Genomic DNA, 18575 nt, shown 5'->3' with positions numbered 1-18575 from the left:
CTCTACCTCTTCCATCCTTCCCTTCTTGGGAACTTGGGACTCTGAGCCTCAGCTGGTGAGGGAGGAGGGGAGTGAGCGACAGGCCAGCAGACCAATGGGCCCCAGAGTATGGGGTGGGGCGGGGCTTGTGCTGCCATGGAGAAGAGAGAAGCTGTTCTGTTGGGGAGGAGGGGACGGTGGGAAGAGGACCTGGAGATTGAGGGGAAGGGAGAGCAAACAAAGGGGTCAGGAGGGAAAATAATGCCCTGGCTTCCTGAGGCCCTGCAGAGGCTGGGCAGGGTGAGGGGGTGAGGGCCAGAGGGGACTGAGGCTGTCGGCAGGCAGGCCAGGGCAGGCTGGTCCTAAATGGCATTGTTTGAAGGGCTGGCTAATTGCACAGAGCAACCTGAGCCTCTGATCCCAGCCCCGGCCCCTCCCTGTGTCCTGTGTGCTGGCGTCTGAGCCTTTGGGATTGCCTGGGCAATGGAACCAAGTCCTGAGCCTCTGAGTTTGGTGAGGGGTTAGGCTGTGGGGGGGCAGCCTGGACAAAACCTGGGCAGGAGTGTCACCCTGAGAAGGGGACATGGGGTCTCTCAGCCTGAGGACATAGGGGCAATGACAGGAAGCATGGGGTGTGCTGCCCACTGGTGCCCCCGCTTCCCTTCATCCCCACCCATAATGGCCTTCTCCCACAGGAAACAATGAAGGGAGACACCAGACATCTCAATGGAGAGGACGACGCCAGCGGGAGGGAAGACTCTGTCATCGTCAACGGGGCCTGCAGCGACCAGTCCTCCGACTCACCCCCGATCCTGGAGGCAATCCGTACCCCTGAGATCAGAGGTGGGGAGTAGGGGATGGGGTCCAGCTGCAGACCATAGCTGGGACATGAGCCTCTTGGCAGATTCAAGGGAGGTTTGGGGGAGAGGTCCAAACCCCTTTCTCATCCCTGCTCACAGCCCCTCCCACCCCGTACTCCTCATCTCAGAAAGGACTCTGAGGTGAATGAGGCAAGATGGGGGTGGTCTTGGCATAGGCTGGGGTCTTTGGAAGTGGGATACCCACCTCTCCCCTCAGCTTGGACTGGGGTTGTGATGTGATAAAAAAAAAAACACTCCAAGGGGGAGGCTTCCATTTCTTCCCTGTCTTTAGCTATATCCAAGCCAGATCACATGGGATTCTGCCCCAGCTGGTTTGGAAACCCCTGTATTGTCCTATCTGCTGAGAGCTGTGCCGTCCAATAGAACTTTATGCAAGGAAGAAATGGTTCTATTTCTGCATTGTTCACCACAATAGCCACTCCACATTTGAGCACTTGAACTGTGGCTGATAAGGCAGACAGTGAATTGTTCATTTAACATTGACTTGGACAGCACTGTTCTCTGGAAGGAATGCCTCCTTCATTAGTGCCTTCACAGAGTTGTTTCGGGTCTTATGTAGGAATACATAGAGAAGACGAGGTATACTGAGGGCTGAGTTAACTCTCGAGGATGACTGATTTTGGGGAGATCCAAGGCCACAGCCCTGAGAGGAGGCCTCAGCACAGCTGCTGTCAGCAAGGCTGTCCCCCAGGCTGGAGCCTGCCCCTTCTTTAAAGCACCTGCTTCCTTCATAGGCCGCAGATCAAGCTCACGACTGTCCAAGAGGGAGGTCTCCAGTCTGTTAAGTTACACTCAGGTATGGTTTCTTTCTCCTCAGGGTTCTGGGACATTTCTTTTTTTTTTTTTGTCTTTTTTCCGTGTCCGGCAACGGATCGCAACCCTCAGTGTCGCACCCGTACTGGACCGGGACCGGCAACGGGATTGCAACCCTCGGTGCTGCGCCCACCCCTCGCTCAGCCAGTGAGCGGGAACCGGTCTGTATGTGGGATCCGAACCCTCGGCGGGAGCGCCACCACGCTCCCAAGCGGCGCACTGTAGCAGTGCGCCACCGGGCTGGCCCTGGGACATTTCTTTTAGCTTCCATGAAATGAGCAAACTGAGGCCCATAAAAATTGGCATCTGCAAATTAAAGTTGGAAGTTCGTTTTTACTAGATGCTTAATGCATATTTTGGATATTTTTTTTTCAATCTGGGTGGTCGTTGATAATATTTCTAATACCGTAGTCCCCCTTTATCCTTGGGTTTCACTTTCCACAGTTTCAGTTATCTGCAGTCAACTGAGGGCTAAAAATATTAAATGGGAAATTCCAGAAATGAACAATTCATAAGTTAAAAATTACAGCTTCCAACCTGGGACGTGAATCATCCATTTGTCCATACTGTATATGTTCCACTTAGTTTTTTTGGTGGCCATCTTAGTTGTCAGATGGTTGCTGAGGTGCTTGTGTTCATTTCAGTCACCCATATTTTACTTAATAATGGCCCCAAAGCAGAAGAGGAGTGAAGCTGCAATTTTAGATATGCCAAAGAGAAGCCGTAAAGTGCTTCCTATAAGTGAAAAGTTGAAAGTTCTCGACCTAATAAGAAAAATTGTATGCAGAGGTTGCTAAGATCTACAGTAAGAACGAATATTCTGTCTGTGAAATTGTGAAGAAGGAAAAAAGAAATTCCTGCTAGTTTTGCTGTTGCACCTCAAACTGCAAAAGTTAAGGCCACACGTGGTAGGTGGTTAGTGAAGACGGAAAACGCGTTAAATTTGTGCATGGAGGACATGGACAGAAAACGTGTTCCGGTTGATGCAACGTGTTGCGCCAGAAAGCATTGAGCCTATAGAAAGACTTCAGTGAGGGATCCCCTGACATGAGTGAATAGTTTGGCCTAAAGAATATAAACGTTACTGGAGAGGCTGAGTCTGCCTATGGCAGAGTTGAAGTTGATAAGGGAGAAAGGATAGCACCCAAAGCAAGTCTTGATTACAGTGAAACTGGGCAGAAGATGCCTAGTACAAGCTACATTCATAAAAGTGTGAAGGAGGCATCAGAGCATAAAATGTGGAAGGACAGATTAACTCTGGTGAGTACAGATGCTTTGAGAGAGAGACCCCATTCGCGTAACCTTTATTACAGTATATTGTTATAACTGTCTATTTCACTGTGCCTTTATTTTTTTTATTTTTAAATTTTTTTTGCGGCTGGCCGGTAGGAGGATCCGAACCCAAGACCTTGAGGTTACAAGGCTGTGCTCTAACCAACAGAGCTAACTGGCCAGTCCTTGTTCCTAGTTTATAAATTGAACTTTTATTAGTATGTACCTATACGAAAATAGAGTATATGTAGAGTTCTGTACTAAAACTGCAATTTTAGCCATCCATGGAGGGGTCCTGGAACGTGCCCTGTGGATAAGGGGGGACTACTGTATAGCAAACTGTACGTTTGTTCCTGGAATGAGTCCAACTTGGTCATGGTATGTTTTGAATTCATCTATTTCTGGATAAAATGGATGCATGATTTTCTTTAAATGTATCTGTAGTTTTGATATTAGGATTATGTAATAGCAAGGAATTTATTTTACAAGTTAGAAAAACGTTATGTTTTTCCATTATGTTTTTCATTCCTTAATTTATGCATGCCTTCTGTTTTCTAATCTTAGTTTTGTCAGTTTTGCTACTTTTTGTCAAAGAGCCAGTGTCAGGCATTGGACAGTCATAGACAAAAGTCACAGACAATGAAAAGTCATCCTCAGCTTCCATTCTCTTAGCGGTGGGCAGCCTACTAAGTTGACCCAGATGAAGAGGAGCAAGAGCTGTGCTGGATCAGAGGCTGAGGATGCTACTGTATTTCTGGTAGCTCATAATCAGGAATGGTCATGAAGTCTCCTGTGTGTGCATTTCCTTTGTGCCTAGTGCTGGGCTAAGCATGCATTATTCTCACTGGCCTTGTGCTATGAGGGAGAAGTACTGTTATTCCAATTTTAAAAAGAGGGAAATGGACTCATTCAAGGCCACACATTGGTAAGTGAAAAGTCAAGTTTATAACACTCCAGCCAGACCTTCTGGCCACTGTGCACTGCTCCAGGTTTTGTGTTTATTTTCTGTTGGGTTTTAGTGTGAGGCATGGGGCTGTACCAGGTAGTCTGCATGATATGGTGCAAGGTTAGTGGCCTTGCTTTCTGGTCATTTTATCAAGAAGCATCTCCCTGGAGCAGCTGGCCTGTATCTTCTCCCATGTGCTGTGAATTGGGATAACTGACCAGGACTCTGCTAGTTTGGCATTGCTTTGACTTGCTGATTCCACTGGGGTTTTTTATGTTTTCACCCTATCTTGGATTCATGATCCCATGGTGAACCATTGTAAAATGTTATTGGAAAAAAATGAGGTAGTTAAATATTTTTAGATCTCTTGGGTCAATGTTATCACAGGTTTCAATACGATTGACTTTTTGAGAACTATCTTGCTCATGCAAGTTCTTAAGTATATCAAAGTTGACTGTGTTTCCATTGTAAAGGATCTGACAGGTGATGGAGAAGGCGAGGGGGAAGACGGGAATGGCTCAGACACTCCAGTGATGCCAAAACTCTTCCGTGAAACCAGGATTCGTTCTGAAAGCCCAGCTGTAAGTCCCCACAAGCCGAGCCAAGGTCCTTCCCACTCACTACTCATGGGCCTGCATAAAAACATGTCTTAGATCTCCCTGGGGGAGCTTCGAAGAGATATGAACAACTGTGTTGAAATTGGACTGTCATTGTTGGGAGGTTTTCCTTCACATGCCATTTCTTTCATGTGGAGTTTTTAAGTTCTTTCTTGGAACATTCCTGGAAGTGCAATGCTCAAGGGTGATGGAGTGTGCAGAGTGGTGGCTCAGCCACCAGATACCCATGACAGCTCCAACACTTCTGTGGGTGGATTCAGTGGCTCAAAAACAGTTTGAGGTCTGCAAATGGGCACCCAGCCCATTAGAGACCAGACTGACACTTGGTGACTATTCCAGGTGTGGGTTATAATCTCACCTTCCCAGCGTATGGTGTGTATTATCCCCTTCTTACAGGTGAGAGAACATTATAGTAACTTAACCAAGGTTAAACATGAACTCTTATAGACAGAATTTGAGTAGAGGTTTGCAACACCCATTCTGAGTAAGAACATAATGCCTAAGGGCTTCTCTTCTGTTTTGATGACCCAGTACCTACCTGAAGAACCCAATAACTGGCCTTGGTTTATGGTGAATATGGATTTGATTTTTCAATGCCAATTTGCAGGTGTCAGTTTCAGCTGGCAAGTCTGCTGTGGCAGGCAGAGCAGGATCTGTTGTTGATTGTCAGGTGGCACCGCTGGCCACCTCACCACCCTTATCCCACGGACTGGGGAATTTCTGGGTGGGGGAGGCATCAGTTCAGAGTCCCCATCTTCTTAATTACCTTGTTCACTTCCAGTTGACCTGAGGCTACCAGATGTCCTTGCGTACCTCAAGGCTGAACCCCACAGGCCCCATCCCAGACCTCCCCCTGCTGCCTTGAGTCACCTAAGGGCCACTGCTTATCTTGCTTCCAGGTCCGAACCCGAAATAACAACGGTGCCTCCAGCCGGGCGAGGCACAGGCCCTCCCCACGTCTGTCCCGAGGCCGGCTGGGCCGCAATCACGTGGACGAGTCCCCTGTGGAGTTCCCGGCTACCAGGGTTGGTTCCCCAGATGCCCAGACCCTTGCCTTTGGCCTCTACTTGGAGAGTCTACTTCTCACTGCACCACTGGCTGGGGCTGGTGTATAGTCTGGCTCATCTTCACAATTAACCTGCTTTTCAGGATCTCACTTTTCCTTTCTCTCTTGGGTGTTGTGTAAGCTTCTCTTAAGACAGCTGGCTTCTCCTCTGGCCTGATCTTGTTGGGAATGCAAGAATTCTGGGTTCTTGCCTCACCTGGAAAATGAGCTGGAAAGTACAAACTCCCAGAACCATCTTGTCTCCCTAGTGTCTTCACCTGTCTTGAGGCAACCCCAGCAGGTACAGCAACACTCCCATTCCTGTTGCAAGGTTGTATGCACAGTGCGTGCTCAAAGAAGCCAGTGAGTTTCCGTGGGCTTGGCTCTTAGAGCACCTGGTCATTGTTCCTTTGTCTCTTTCTTGTCTGTCTCTGGGTGGTTGCAATGACTTTCTGCCACCACTCAAGGAAGGAATCAGTGGTCCTGGAAAAACATCCTCGGTGGTCTCTTGTTCTCTCTTTAACTTATGTCTTCACTCTTCTGCTTGCCCGGGAAGCACTTGGGGATTCCACTGGTCTCTGGTCACCCACCTGCTTTGCAGTGGCCCAAACCTTGTGTCCTTCTGTCCACAGTCCCTGAGGCGGCGGGCATCAGCAGGCACGCCGTGGCCATCCCCTGCCAGCCCTTACCTCACCATCGACCTCACAGATGATGTAGATGACACAGAAGTGACACCCCAGAGCAGCAGTACCCCCTATGCCCGCCTAGCCCAGGACAGCCAGCAGGACAGCTTGGAGTCTCCCCTGGTGGATGTGGAGAGTAGAGATGGAGACAGTGCAGAGTATCAGGTACCACTAAGAAGGGCTTGCTGCTGAGGGTGGCCAAAGATGCTGAATATGGGGAAAGTAGTTAACTACTAATGTTGGTACTTACAGTGATGTACTGCTATGATTTTTGTCAATTTTTATTGTAATATTTGAGTTTATTCTAATTGTTTTCCATATGCAAAATGGTCCTTTACCCTGTTTCCCTCCCAGACATAAGTCAAGCCTCACTTATTTCCCACCTGAATACTGATTTTTCTGAATATCACATATGTACACAGAAATAAGTACTCAGTGTGCACAATGCATAATATGATTCTATGCATCATATTAGACATGCAATTGTAGACTGGCTTTTTTCACTCATGGAGAACTAGAGTTGCCTCCCTTTCATGTGTATATAATACATCCAGTGCTTTGGATTATAGTTTAATTAACTCGTTGAGCTTGTTGGTTTCACTCAAGCATCGCTGCATGAAAGCATCTTGCACATGTATGTACACATATGGTGTATTTCTTTTTCCTATGTATATTAGTTGAGAGTACATCATACTGTAGGTATACTTTAATAACTTGTTTTTTTCATGGGCATTGCTCATTTTATGGCAAGCTTTACATTGCCCTCAGGGTCAGTGGGGCGGGCAGGACCTGGCTTAGGGTGATGTATCTCATTACTTTACTGAGATCCCTTCATTTGGTTCTTCTTACAGGATGGGAAGGAGTTTGGAATAGGGGACCTTGTGTGGGGAAAGATAAAGGGCTTCTCCTGGTGGCCCGCCATGGTGGTGTCCTGGAAGACCACCTCCAAGCGCCAAGCCATGTCTGGCATGCGATGGGTCCAGTGGTTTGGAGACGGCAAGTTCTCTGAGGTGAGTCCAGGACAAGGAAGGGTCTGGAGTGGCTGCAGAGACTTCCTGTGGCTTTCTTTTAAGACTACTTTCTCCTGGGCCAGCCTGTGGCTCACTCAGGAGAGTGTGGTGCTGATAACACGAAGGTCATGGGTTTGGATCCCATATAGGGATGGCTGGTTAGCTTGCTGGGTGAACATGGTGCTGACAACACCGAGTCAAGAGTTAAGATCCCCTTACAGGTCATCTTTAAAAAAAAAAAAAAAAAGACTGCTTTCTCCTGATGAATGAGGCTAAGCCCTGACACTGTCTGAAAGGAGGGACAGAAGCTTCCCTTGTTAAACAGCTTAAATATAGATACTTAGGCTCCAGGGTCAGAGCTCAGTCTACTCTCACGGAGTACAGAGAGCTGGGAAACTCTCTGGATCCACAGCCACTTTAATTTTTTGGATTTATTTTCTCTGGAGCAGAACCATCAGTATGGACTTTGAGGGGCCAGGAGTGCCATCTGGGCAGGTAGCCAGAAGTGTTCAGTGGAGAAGCCTGGAAGAAGAGACAGGAACAGTGGGGTCACTAACGGGGAAGGAGAAGGGAAGGGCCCGGTTGTGGGCCTAGAAATGGGATTTCGATCACCTGGTATCAGTTATGAAAAAGTGCCTTAAAGAGTTGGTTATTTCAGATCCTCTGGGTTTGAAATTAGCCATTTAAAAAACAAATGTTGGGAAGAGCTCTATGGGATAAGTAAAGCTGTTTTGATTCTCGTACCCTGTTGAAAGCATATTCTGAGATCTCCAAAGGTTTTGATTGGATTAGTGCAGACAGACATTTCCTTTTAGATATACCAATCCTCAAACCCCCTCCCCACCCTAGCCCCCACCATCCCAAGAGGTTAGGTGAGGAACCTAAGGTCACAAGGCAAGCTGGATGCTCAGCAAGCCTGGCAGGATGGTGGCACACGTGGGAATGAAGGACCTGAATCCTGGATTCAACCTCAAGCTGAGATTCTGGTTTTATCATGAATTGGGCTCCCTTGGGGCCATTTATTATAAACATAAAAGTTTTCAAAGGGCAGGAATATGGGACATGGAGTCTCCTTGGTAAGAGACTGCATGCAAATATCATCTTTGACCAGCAGAGGGAGCAGAAGGATAAGTGGCCTGGGCCTCTGCTGGTCCTGAAGCACCTCTGATTCTAGGGATGTGGGAAATGACTTCTGTGAAATGAAGGAAGATGGATTGTTTGTAATTGCTCTGTCTCAGGGAGACATAAAAGATGCTCTGCAGGACAGGGTCTAGTGCTAATAAGATGCAGTATGGGGCTGTTAGCATGTGGGATGAAATTACAATGTGAGGCCTGACTCTGGGCCTGGCCAAGGGCCAAAACTTGGGCTGGATCTGTTCAACACATGTCTGCTATTCTCACTGTATTGGAGAAGTTTAGTGCTGGGAGTAGCACCTGCATTTTAGCAGTTCTCACCCCTTCTTAGAGTCTTGGGGGCAAAATGGAGGTTAGCGTGAGTATGAGCATTCTACATGGGAATGGAACACTCCAGTTGTCTTTCAGTTCTGATTAGCAACTCTGAATACCCAGTTTCATCTTTTCTCAGTGGAAGCCTGAACTGTTCATGTGTGGCCTGGGGATTTGGCATGGGGAGACTTGGAGAATATGGGTCAAATCACAATAACTAAAATAATCATAAAAACTAACTAAAGTGCTTACTCTGTGCCTAGCACTGTTCACTAAACCCATAGTTTAAATGAAAGCTGAGGAGTAGACTATTGGCATCATGCTCAGAAAGGAGGGGAAATCGTGTAAAACCCTCATGTTGGAGTACCCATGGTGAATTTCATTACTGAGCCTCAGGAGTCATTTGCTCTGGGTGTATCTAATGGTATCATTGCCCACATTTGGAGTATCATACTTACCATGCTCTGGCTGTAGGGTATCAGGACTCTGTACCATTTCTATTTATTTATGCTTTTGAGTGACATTTGTAAACTTTATCCCCAGGAATTGGGCTCTCAGTAAAGTGTGTGAATGCCTTCCCTCCTGATGGATGAACCTGTGAGACACATGTGTAGGCAGATGTTGATGAAGTCTTTCTCTTCCAGGTCTCTGCAGACAAACTGATGGCACTGGGGCTGTTCAGCCAGCACTTTAACCTGGCCACCTTCAATAAGCTTGTCTCTTACAGAAAGGCCATGTACCACGCCCTTGAGGTATCATGGGGATGGGGGACATGGACTTGGTCCTGAGAGCAGGGAGGAAGCAGGAGACTACAGAAGGCTAGCTAAGTCCACAGCATTGCCAAGGATGGCTTGGAGGAGACAGGTGACCAGGGTGGAGGTGAACGCCAATGTACTGCTGGCATTATGGGCTTGACTGAGAAGTGTTTTGGGACTCCCCATTACCTCCCAGCTTCCACCTGATGGCTATTGGTACTGCCAGTGGTGAGCAATGTTCTTATTAGTGAATATGCTTTTCCAGAGAACCCAAAGCCTCCTTCCTTTGAGTGCTGGGGTTCAAGGCCAAGATTGGGAAGCTGCCCAGGCCAGATGCCTCCTCCTCTTACCTGTGGCCCATGTTATCCCTGGCAAACCATTAGACTTTCCCTCCTTCCTCCTTGACTTGGAACTGTCTTTGTCTAGCGTTTCTGAGCCAGTCTTTGATAGTTGTCATGTGCTTAGACATTCTCATGTTCCGTCTTATAGGATGCTTGTTGTATTCTCATCTTCATTAGGGAGGTAGAAGAAATCTGATGCCTTCTTAGACAAGGTGCTGAGGCTCCTCCTGTACTGTAAAAGTGGCATGGCTAATTCTGATTCCTCTGTGCTTTGAGAGGGAGCTGACTACTCACACTTCCCATATAGAAGAAATCATATTTGGTCCCCATATGGAAAAACATAACTGCAGACCTGCTCCTCTCTGCACCCCACCAGCCTTCTGCCTATGTCTCTGCATAGGCCCTTCTTCCCCCATCATATACCACAGCCCAGGACAGCTGTCTGGTTATGAAGCAGCCCACTGTGAAGGGGAATATAGGCCCCAGCTGGGGGAATCCCTGGGTATGGCCTGGCAAGCACCCCTGTCCCCACCCCGATTCACACAGACTTTATACCTTTATATCTTGGCAGAAAGCCAGGGTGCGAGCTGGCAAGAACTTCCCCAGCAGCCCTGGAGACTCATTGGAGGACCAGCTGAAGCCCATGCTGGAGTGGGCCCACGGGGGCTTCAAGCCCACTGGTATTGAGGGTCTCAAGCCCAACAACAGGCAACCAGGTGGGAACAGTCCCTAAGGTAGCACACTCTGCCATTGTTAGTGGGAGCACCTCTTGGGAGATGCAGGCCACCCTGCCGCCCCTTACCCCACCTAGCTTTCTAGCAGCTGGACTCATCCCCAAACTCACCTCTGTAAAAAAAAAAAAAAAAAAAAAAAAANTGAGATGATAACTCAATGTGGTTTTGATTTGCATTTCTCTAACTGAGTGATGTTGGGCATTTTTTTCAGGCTTTTTGGGGTCTCTTGTGGTTTTATATGAATGTTTGGATTGTTTTTTCTATTTCTGTGAAGAATATCATTGATATTTTGATATTTTTCATGTGACTGTTGGCCACTTATACCCTCCTTTGAGAAATGTCTATTCAGCTCCTTTAATAAGGCTTTTTTTTTTTTTTTTTTTTTTAACCATTAAGTTGTTGAAGTTCGTTGCATATTCTGGATACTAATCCTTTGTTGGATGTATATTTTGCAAATATTTTCTCTAACTCTGCTGGCTGTCTTTTCACTCTGTTAATTTGTTTCTTTGAAAAAAAAAGGCCCAGGGCATGTGAATGCCCTGCCAGCCTTATTTGGCTTTCCTGGCCATGTTGGTGCGGGACCCTAGGGACATAAAATTTAGATTGACTCTGTCCTGGAAACTTGAGTAAATGGGAGGTCATAGAAAACTGGAAAAGAAAAAATCCCATAACCCACCTATAACATTTGGACCAATACCAAATTTCCTCCATTTTCCAGAATTCCTAATTGCCCGAAATCTCAGACATGTCTTAAGATATGTACTTTTGATGTAATGTTTTCTGTCTTTTGTTTCCCCCCAAAAAGTGGTTAATAAGTCGAAGGTGCGTCGTTCAGGCAATAGGAAGTTAGAATCAAGGAAAAACGGTATTCCCCTCCCATCTTTTAACTATGGGCTATTTTTGTCTGCACTCTCTTTTAATTACTTTTGATTACTTGATACATTGGTCACTGAAAAAGAATCAAATTTCTTTAAGTCAACCTGAGCTCCCATCCTACCCTCCACCTCACTCCCCACCCTCACAAGTGCCCCCCAGTTAACATTGTTGGGTGCATGCCCTTCCAGCTTTTTCTGTACACTAGTTGGTTTTCCCCTTTGTTTCTCTATTAATAGCATAAGCACTGTCAATGCCATTTTGTCGTTAATGGATCCTTATGATTTTTAATGCCTGTGTAATTTTCTTTCCTAGGGGCAGAGTCAGATTTAACTATGTTATAGTTCACTGGATAGACTGAATATAAGTATAAATGGGAACCACATAATGTAGTTAAAAATTTTAGTAGCTTCATTTATGGGTTAAAAACAACAGGTGAATTAATACAAATCATTTTATTTAAACAGTATTTCCAAAATATTAGCATTTCAAAATTTAATCTATATATAATTATATAATTTAATCGTATAATTATAAAATTGATATTTTACATTTCCTTTTAGTACTGACTTCACAGTCTTGTGGCTCATCTCAATTCATTGGAAATAACTGATCTGTATTAACTAAGTACAGATTATTAAGTAAATACAGATCTATTATCAACAAAATCACAAAATTTATATCTGGGAAAGTAGATCCACATGTCTAAACTAGTCCAAAGAACCAGTTAATTGAATCACTTGTCAGTATTTGAATTGATTTTAAGATTAATTCAATGTAAAATTCAGGTCCTTAGTCACTAGGTTCATTTCAAGTGCTCAACAGTCACATGTGGCTATCTGCAGTATGTTGGACGTCATCAACATAGAGGTTCCAGGGGTTTAGCTGTGGACTGAGACTTGATGTTCTGTGAGCTGGGTCTAGAAAGATGTGTTCTTTTACAAATAGCAGTTTAAAACCCCATCAACACATGTTAGTCATGTTAGGATTCTGGGCACGAGTGGTTTTGAGTTTGTTCCTTCTCTGATTTGCCCATCTTGGTGCTGTATAAACCCTCTGTGGACTCCTGTCCTACCCCGGATGCAGTTGGCAGCCAAGCATAGCATGGTCTTTGAGTCCATGTTCTCGCTGGACCCTCCTCCTCCCAAGCCACCCCTGCCACCTCCTTACCTTTCACAGAGAACAAGACCAGAAGACGCACAGCTGACACCTCTGACTACTGCCCCCCACCCAAGCGCCTCAGGACAAGTTACTATAATGGCAAAGATCGCGGGGAGGATGAGCAGAGCCGAGGTGATTGTGGGAGGGTGAGCAGGCTGGGGGGGCCCTTTACTTGTGATCAGGAGCGGCAGGTTGTGAGAGTTCTCTTCAGAGGGTGTGATGGTTAGCAACATACCTTCTCTCTCTTTTCTCAATAGAACAAATGGCTTCAGATGTTACCAACAACAAGAGCAATCTGGAAGGTAATGTTCTTGCCCGGGCCTCTCTTCTTGCCCTAGGGAGTACATGAGGCATGCCTCCCCCTGGCTTGGCTGCCCTGCCTGTGTTTACCCAGAGCTCTGTACTGTGATCTCAGATGGAGGCCTTTTTTGTTCCCTGCATCTTGTTACATTTTACAGAATGGGTTGCCTGATTTTCATTGAGATACCTGAGTAGGAATGTGCTGAGGGCAGAGTGGGAGCTGGGGCACTTTGGCCAAGAGAGCCCAAAATCTGAAACTGACGTTGATAGCATCTTGAGCTAGCTTTTAGGTAAATTACACTAATCCAGTGTTGTGCTCTCAAGCTGACTGGTCTGCTGTCCAGCTGGTAATTGTCACTGAATTAAATATTCTGGCTAGAACATATCTAATATGATTCATAAAATGTGAGGACCAACTGTCCCTTGCTTCCTCATCCTCAATCTGTTTATTGAGTGGTTTATATTGAGTGCTTTTCTTTCTTTACTGAGCGGTTACTCAATACTTGGTAGGACAGCACAACAGCCCCTGGCCCTGGGAAAACTTGGGTTTGGAGCAGTCCCTGACATTATTGGAAACTGACCCTGAGTGGTTTATATTGAGTGCTTTTCTTTCTTTACTGAGCGGTTACTCAATACTTGGTAGGATAGCACAACAGCCCCTGGCCCTGGGAAAACTTGGGTTTGGAGCAGTCCCTGACATTATTGGAAACTGACCTGTAAGCTTCCCTATCTATGCCCCAACACTTATCTACTTGTCCTATCTGGCTAAAGATGGTCTTAGACATTATGAATGTCCTGTCTACTGGCCCAGTGTTGCAAATCAGTCCTGAGTTTGACAGGGAGGGCAGGATAGCCTGCTGTTTAGACCTGAGCTCACATTGCAGCCATGTGCTGTGCTTGCAGGGCGTGGTCACAGGCAAGTGCTGTCATGAGACAACTGGAGTCACCAAAATTCCTCCATGTCCCAGCCTTTAAAGGGCCAGAGAAATTTTTGTAGCAGGCTCTCAGAGCCTGTCTCTCTGCTGGAGACCCTTGTGCAGCATTTGCCTTGGGTTTTCCTACCAGGCCAGCCCTTTGTTTGCCCTTTGAGATATTGTCTTTGTTGGTGTTGACTTTTCCCCATCTCTGAAATGAGGATGGCACTTTTGAAACATTGTTGAAAGGCATAAGGCGTGAAGAGTCCTTCACATTGTCAGGGTGGCATAAATGTTCAAGAACTGTTAGACCCAAGGCTTCCGCAGTTGATGTTAGGACCTTGGTTGCTTCAAGCTACACCCCTGTCTTTCTTACAGATAACTGTTTGTCCTGTGGTAGGAAAAGCCCTGTTTCCTTCCACCCTCTCTTTGAAGGTGGGCTCTGCCAGACGTGCCGGGTAAGTCCTGGACTTTCCTGTCCCTTCCTTCACAAACTTTCCCATGCTTCCCCAGAAAGTAGCACCTTTGTGTAAGCATTAGTGAAGCTCTCTCAGGGCTTCTCACCCCCACCCTCCCTCGCTGAGGGGAGGGTGCTGCAGCAGAGGACTTTATCAGCAATGGCATGTAGACCACAGCCAGTTGTCCCTGTAAAGGACACCAAGCCACCAGCAACTTGCTCTGTGGCTGTGTCCTGGGGCCTCACCCAGCCAGCAAGCAGGGCCTGCTGTGCCTGGTCTCCAGTTTCACAGATATTTCTCTCTGGGTGCCAGGATCGGTTCCTCGAGCTGTTCTACATGTACGATGATGATGGTTATCAGTCTTACTGCACTGTGTGCTGTGAGGGCCGCGAGCTGCTTCTCTGCAGTAACACAAGCTGCTGCCGGTGAGACATGGGTGGGCCCCAAGGCTTCCATGCTGTGCCCTGTGATTACTACAGCCTTTGGGTACTCAGTTGACCAGGAGATCTACCAATGGCCTGACATGCAGAGGGTCCATGGGAATTGACTAGGGTGTTGGGAGAATGTTTCTGTGCAAAGAGCTTGTGGGATGAAGGGACTGGAGTCAAGAGGTTAGTGTAGCCCACATCACGCAGGGCCTTGCATTCCCGGCTGTGGAACAGTTGGATCCCCCTAGACCATCTCCCTGGGAGGTGGGGGATGGGTGGGAAGAGCTGATATCCCTTCTCCCCTTTCCCTGGGCACAGGTGCTTCTGTGTGGAGTGCCTGGAGGTGCTGGTGGGCGTGGGCACGGCGGCAGACGCCAAGCTCCAGGAGCCCTGGAGCTGCTACATGTGCCTCCCACAGCGCTGTCACGGCATCCTACGGCGCAGAAAGGACTGGACCGTGCGCCTGCAGGCTTTCTTCACCAGTGATATGGGACATGAATTCGTAAGCCACAGGCTTCCTTGTCCATCCCCACTAGGGCCACAGGGGTCTGGAACACTCATAGTAAGAGTTAATGGAAGTGAAGGTCCATTGTATGCATCTGTGTACAGCTTTTAGGCTTATTTAGGGGTTGCCCCTGCTAAGTGTGTAGATGTTCATGGGTCAGATGAAGAAGTGCTTGTTGAAGTCAACCTCCTGAGTTTGTAGAGCTGAAGAGGGAAGGCTGTGACTTACTTATTTTAGTAGGAGGAAATTTTCCAGTTCTTAGAGGAAGGCCCAAGGTCATTCTGGACTAGGGTAATGCCTTTATATTTCATCTGCGTCTAAGGCTGGCCAGTTACATGTTCTCTCACTAGTCCCCATAAAAGCTAGCATGGCAGGGTTTCAATCTCTTTGAGGGTCAGCCCTCCTCTGTTCCTTTATCTCCATGACCCTCCTTTGTTACCTGGCAGGAAGCCCCCAAGTTGTTCCCTGCAATTCCTGCAGCCCGAAGGCGGCCCATTCGAGTCCTGTCCCTCTTTGATGGAATTGCGACAGGTGAGTTGGCAAGTTTACTGGCCACCACATTGTTGGGGAATAGCTGAGGAGTCAGAAGGCCTGGCCCTGACATCTTAAAATCAATGCCAAGAAAGGTGCCTGGGTTTGTACCTGTGCTGAGAAAACCACACTGACTTCTTGTTTCTCTCCATGACCCCTCTCCATTGGTTGTCCCATTTTATTTAAGTGCAGGCATCTTGAAAAATTTTCATTCTAGACGCATAAATATTAGTCAGCAACTGCTGCTATCCCCAGTCTTGGTTCTCTTTTGTTCCCCAAGCTTTCCCCATGTGTGGAGTAAGCTCAGCTAGTGTGCGTGGCGCCCCGATGAGCTTTGCCGGATTTAACTCGTTTAATCCTCTGCCTGCACAGTCATGTGGTTTTGAGGAATATCCTCATTTTTCCAGAGCAGGAAGCAGTGGAAATGAGCTGCTGTGCACATGGCATCATTTGTTCTTCTGTGCCTCCCTGGCCCCCCACAGGGTACTTGGTCCTTAAAGAATTGGGCATAAAGGTGGAAAAGTATGTCGCCTCTGAAGTGTGTGAAGAGTCCATCGCTGTTGGCACCGTCAAGCATGAGGGAAATATCAAATATGTGAATGACGTCAGGAACATCACAAAGAAAAATGTGAGGGCGGTCAATACCCTTGTGTGGTTCATGTCCTTCTCCTTGTACTCTGCACTCCCACACACTGAACCCCACACTCTCATGTCATCATGTCCCCAACCCTGGGGCCCAGCATTGTGATAGAACCCGTGGTCACTTGAAGTTGTAGTGGGAAGACCTTCAGCTTAGAAATAATTCAGAATGATATAAATCTTAGGGAATCCCGAGCATATTAAGTTTTCTTGGGTCAGAAGTAGAGTTGGTGACCAATCAAGATTTTAGAAATGGGTTTTCTTGCCAGATTCCCTGGAATGCACCCCCATCCCTCCCCTGAGCCTGAGTTTTTCTCTCCCAGATTGAAGAATGGGGCCCGTTTGATTTGGTGATCGGTGGAAGCCCATGCAATGACCTCTCAAATGTGAATCCTGCCAGGAAAGGCCTGTACGGTGAGCATCCTCCTTTCTGATATCCACCAGAGACCCCAGGTCACCTGAGTGCTGGTCCAGGTGGAGCTGCCTGAGAAGGAGTTTTTGGCTTCTGGCCCACTTGATTGGGCACCTCAGGGGCCTATTGGGGCTGTGTACTAATAAATAGTGCCCTGCTGCTGCCTGTGTCCTTGCTGAATCATATCAGAAGACTTCAGGTCAATAGGGAATGGTAGGGGATCATTAGGAGTCTGTTGGTCTCAGGGAATATTTTGAATGACCCTGCTGTTTTCTTTTGTGGATGCAGAGGGCACAGGCCGGCTCTTCTTTGAGTTTTACCACCTGCTGAATTACTCACGCCCAAAGGAGGGTGATGACCGACCCTTCTTTTGGATGTTTGAGAATGTTGTAGCCATGAAGGTTGATGACAAGAAGGACATCTCACGGTTCCTGGAGGTGAGGGGACCTAGAGGCATGACAACGTGGGTGGGAAGACTCCAATGAAGAAGTGGGTTTTGGTGGGCATGGCCAATGTTGGACATGGCTTCTGGGTTCTTGGTGGAGGATGTGGCTAGATCCAAGAGTGAGGGACTCAGTGGGTTCTCAGCGTGCATGGAAAATATGATGATCTCTAACCTCACCCTGACCCATTGTGACAAAACTACCAGGAGGCTTGGCTCAGCCCTTACTCTAGATAGTTCTTTTTTTTCATCCTTGTTCTGAGAACTGCATTAGGGGTCACAGGGAAGTTAATTATCTACTGCTTACTATGCTTTATAAGCACTGTGGGAAATACTCTTTTTACACTGAAATATTTTTTGTACACTGAGCTCATTTAATTTTCCCAAAATCGTTAGAGCTCAGGTTCTGTCCAAAAGGTGATGGAGTGGTTGTTCCCTCTTGCTTTGTGAACCTGGCAGTCGGGTGGTACCAGCGACATACTGCTCACACTGCATCACACTCATCTGGTGTCTTCATTGCCAGCCCTGTCACCTGCACAGGTCACCCCACTCTGGTTGATACTTGAATTTTTTTTTTTTTTCCTTTTTGTCTTTTTTCGTGACCGGCAACGGATTGCAACCCTCAGTGTCGTGCCCGCACCGGACCGGGACCGGCAACGGGATCGCAACCCTTGGTGTTGCTCCCGCACCTCGCTCAGCCAGTGAGCGGCCGGTCTGTATGTGGGATCCGAACCCTCGGCGGGAGCGCCGCCATGCTTCCCAAGCGGCGCACTGTAGCAGTGCGCCACCGGGCTGGCCCCGATACTTGAATTTTGATGTGGACTCCTAGCAGCTCCCCTTCTCTCTCCCTGCAGTGTAATCCAGTGATGATTGATGCTATCAAAGTTTCTGCTGCTCACAGGGCCCGGTACTTCTGGGGCAACCTACCTGGGATGAACAGGTAACCAGGGGCTCTTGAGTGGGACAGGTAATAGCCAAGTAAAGTATAGCTAATGATGTCAGCTCTGATGTTTGAGCATTCTAGAAAGAGTTGGCTCTGCTTAGAAATAGCCCTACTCTGGGTTTCAGACCAACCTGTCATGTTGATTCCTGTGCAGCAAAAACCTAGGAATCTCAGGCCAGGATTCCTCAGTCCTACTCTGACTGGTTCAAGTTGCAGATGGCCCATATGCTATATATAGCCAGGTGAAGTATCTTTTCCCCAGTCAGTGATATCGGGGGGATCTTGAAAATTCAACTTGTTGATGCTTCTATACCCCACCTCTTCCCCTAGCTTCTCTAGGGATATCCATCAGGATATGGGATACTTGGGAGGTGCCTTTCCTCCAACCCCTGGACCAGGCCTATAGTGATTGACCAGGTGGTACTGCTTAGATGACAAATGGTAGGC

At 47.3% G+C, this 18575-nt stretch overlaps 1 protein-coding gene across 7 annotated transcripts in view; it reads left to right on the top strand.

Annotated features, from left to right (window-relative positions):
- The first annotated feature begins 203 nt into the window (after positions 1–203).
- The window catches only part of LOC103593899 (microtubule-associated protein RP/EB family member 1), a 55774-nt gene continuing 37402 nt past the window's right edge, over positions 204–18575 (top strand). Inside the window, exons 1-19 of one of the 7 annotated variants that reach the window (XM_008577005.1) lie at positions 204–492; positions 675–822; positions 1595–1656; positions 4365–4472; positions 5408–5533; positions 6186–6401; positions 7088–7246; positions 9337–9444; positions 10360–10504; positions 12575–12688; positions 12814–12858; positions 14149–14228; positions 14541–14653; positions 14975–15158; positions 15608–15692; positions 16175–16320; positions 16655–16745; positions 17032–17180; positions 18040–18125. In XM_008577005.1, the coding sequence (XP_008575227.1) occupies positions 463–492; positions 675–822; positions 1595–1656; positions 4365–4472; positions 5408–5533; positions 6186–6401; positions 7088–7246; positions 9337–9444; positions 10360–10504; positions 12575–12688; positions 12814–12858; positions 14149–14228; positions 14541–14653; positions 14975–15158; positions 15608–15692; positions 16175–16320; positions 16655–16745; positions 17032–17180; positions 18040–18125 (2195 nt within the window). In that variant the 5' untranslated portion in view covers positions 204–462. Of the gene's footprint in view, positions 493–671; positions 823–1594; positions 1657–4364; positions 4473–5407; positions 5534–6185; positions 6402–7087; positions 7247–9336; positions 9445–10359; positions 10505–11327; positions 11388–12574; positions 12689–12813; positions 12859–14148; positions 14229–14540; positions 14654–14974; positions 15159–15607; positions 15693–16174; positions 16321–16654; positions 16746–17031; positions 17181–18039; positions 18126–18575 lie in introns of those variants that run through there. The other 6 variants (XM_008576996.1, XM_008577013.1, XM_008577023.1 and 3 more) reach the window with 6 other exon arrangements.

This window comes from Galeopterus variegatus, unplaced genomic scaffold, assembly GCF_000696425.1.
Source record: "Galeopterus variegatus unplaced genomic scaffold, G_variegatus-3.0.2 Scaffold65, whole genome shotgun sequence".
NCBI classification, from domain to species: domain Eukaryota; kingdom Metazoa; phylum Chordata; class Mammalia; order Dermoptera; family Cynocephalidae; genus Galeopterus; species Galeopterus variegatus.
The sequence above is the reverse complement of the archived record's forward strand: the minus strand, read 5'-3'. Positions and strand labels throughout refer to the sequence as shown.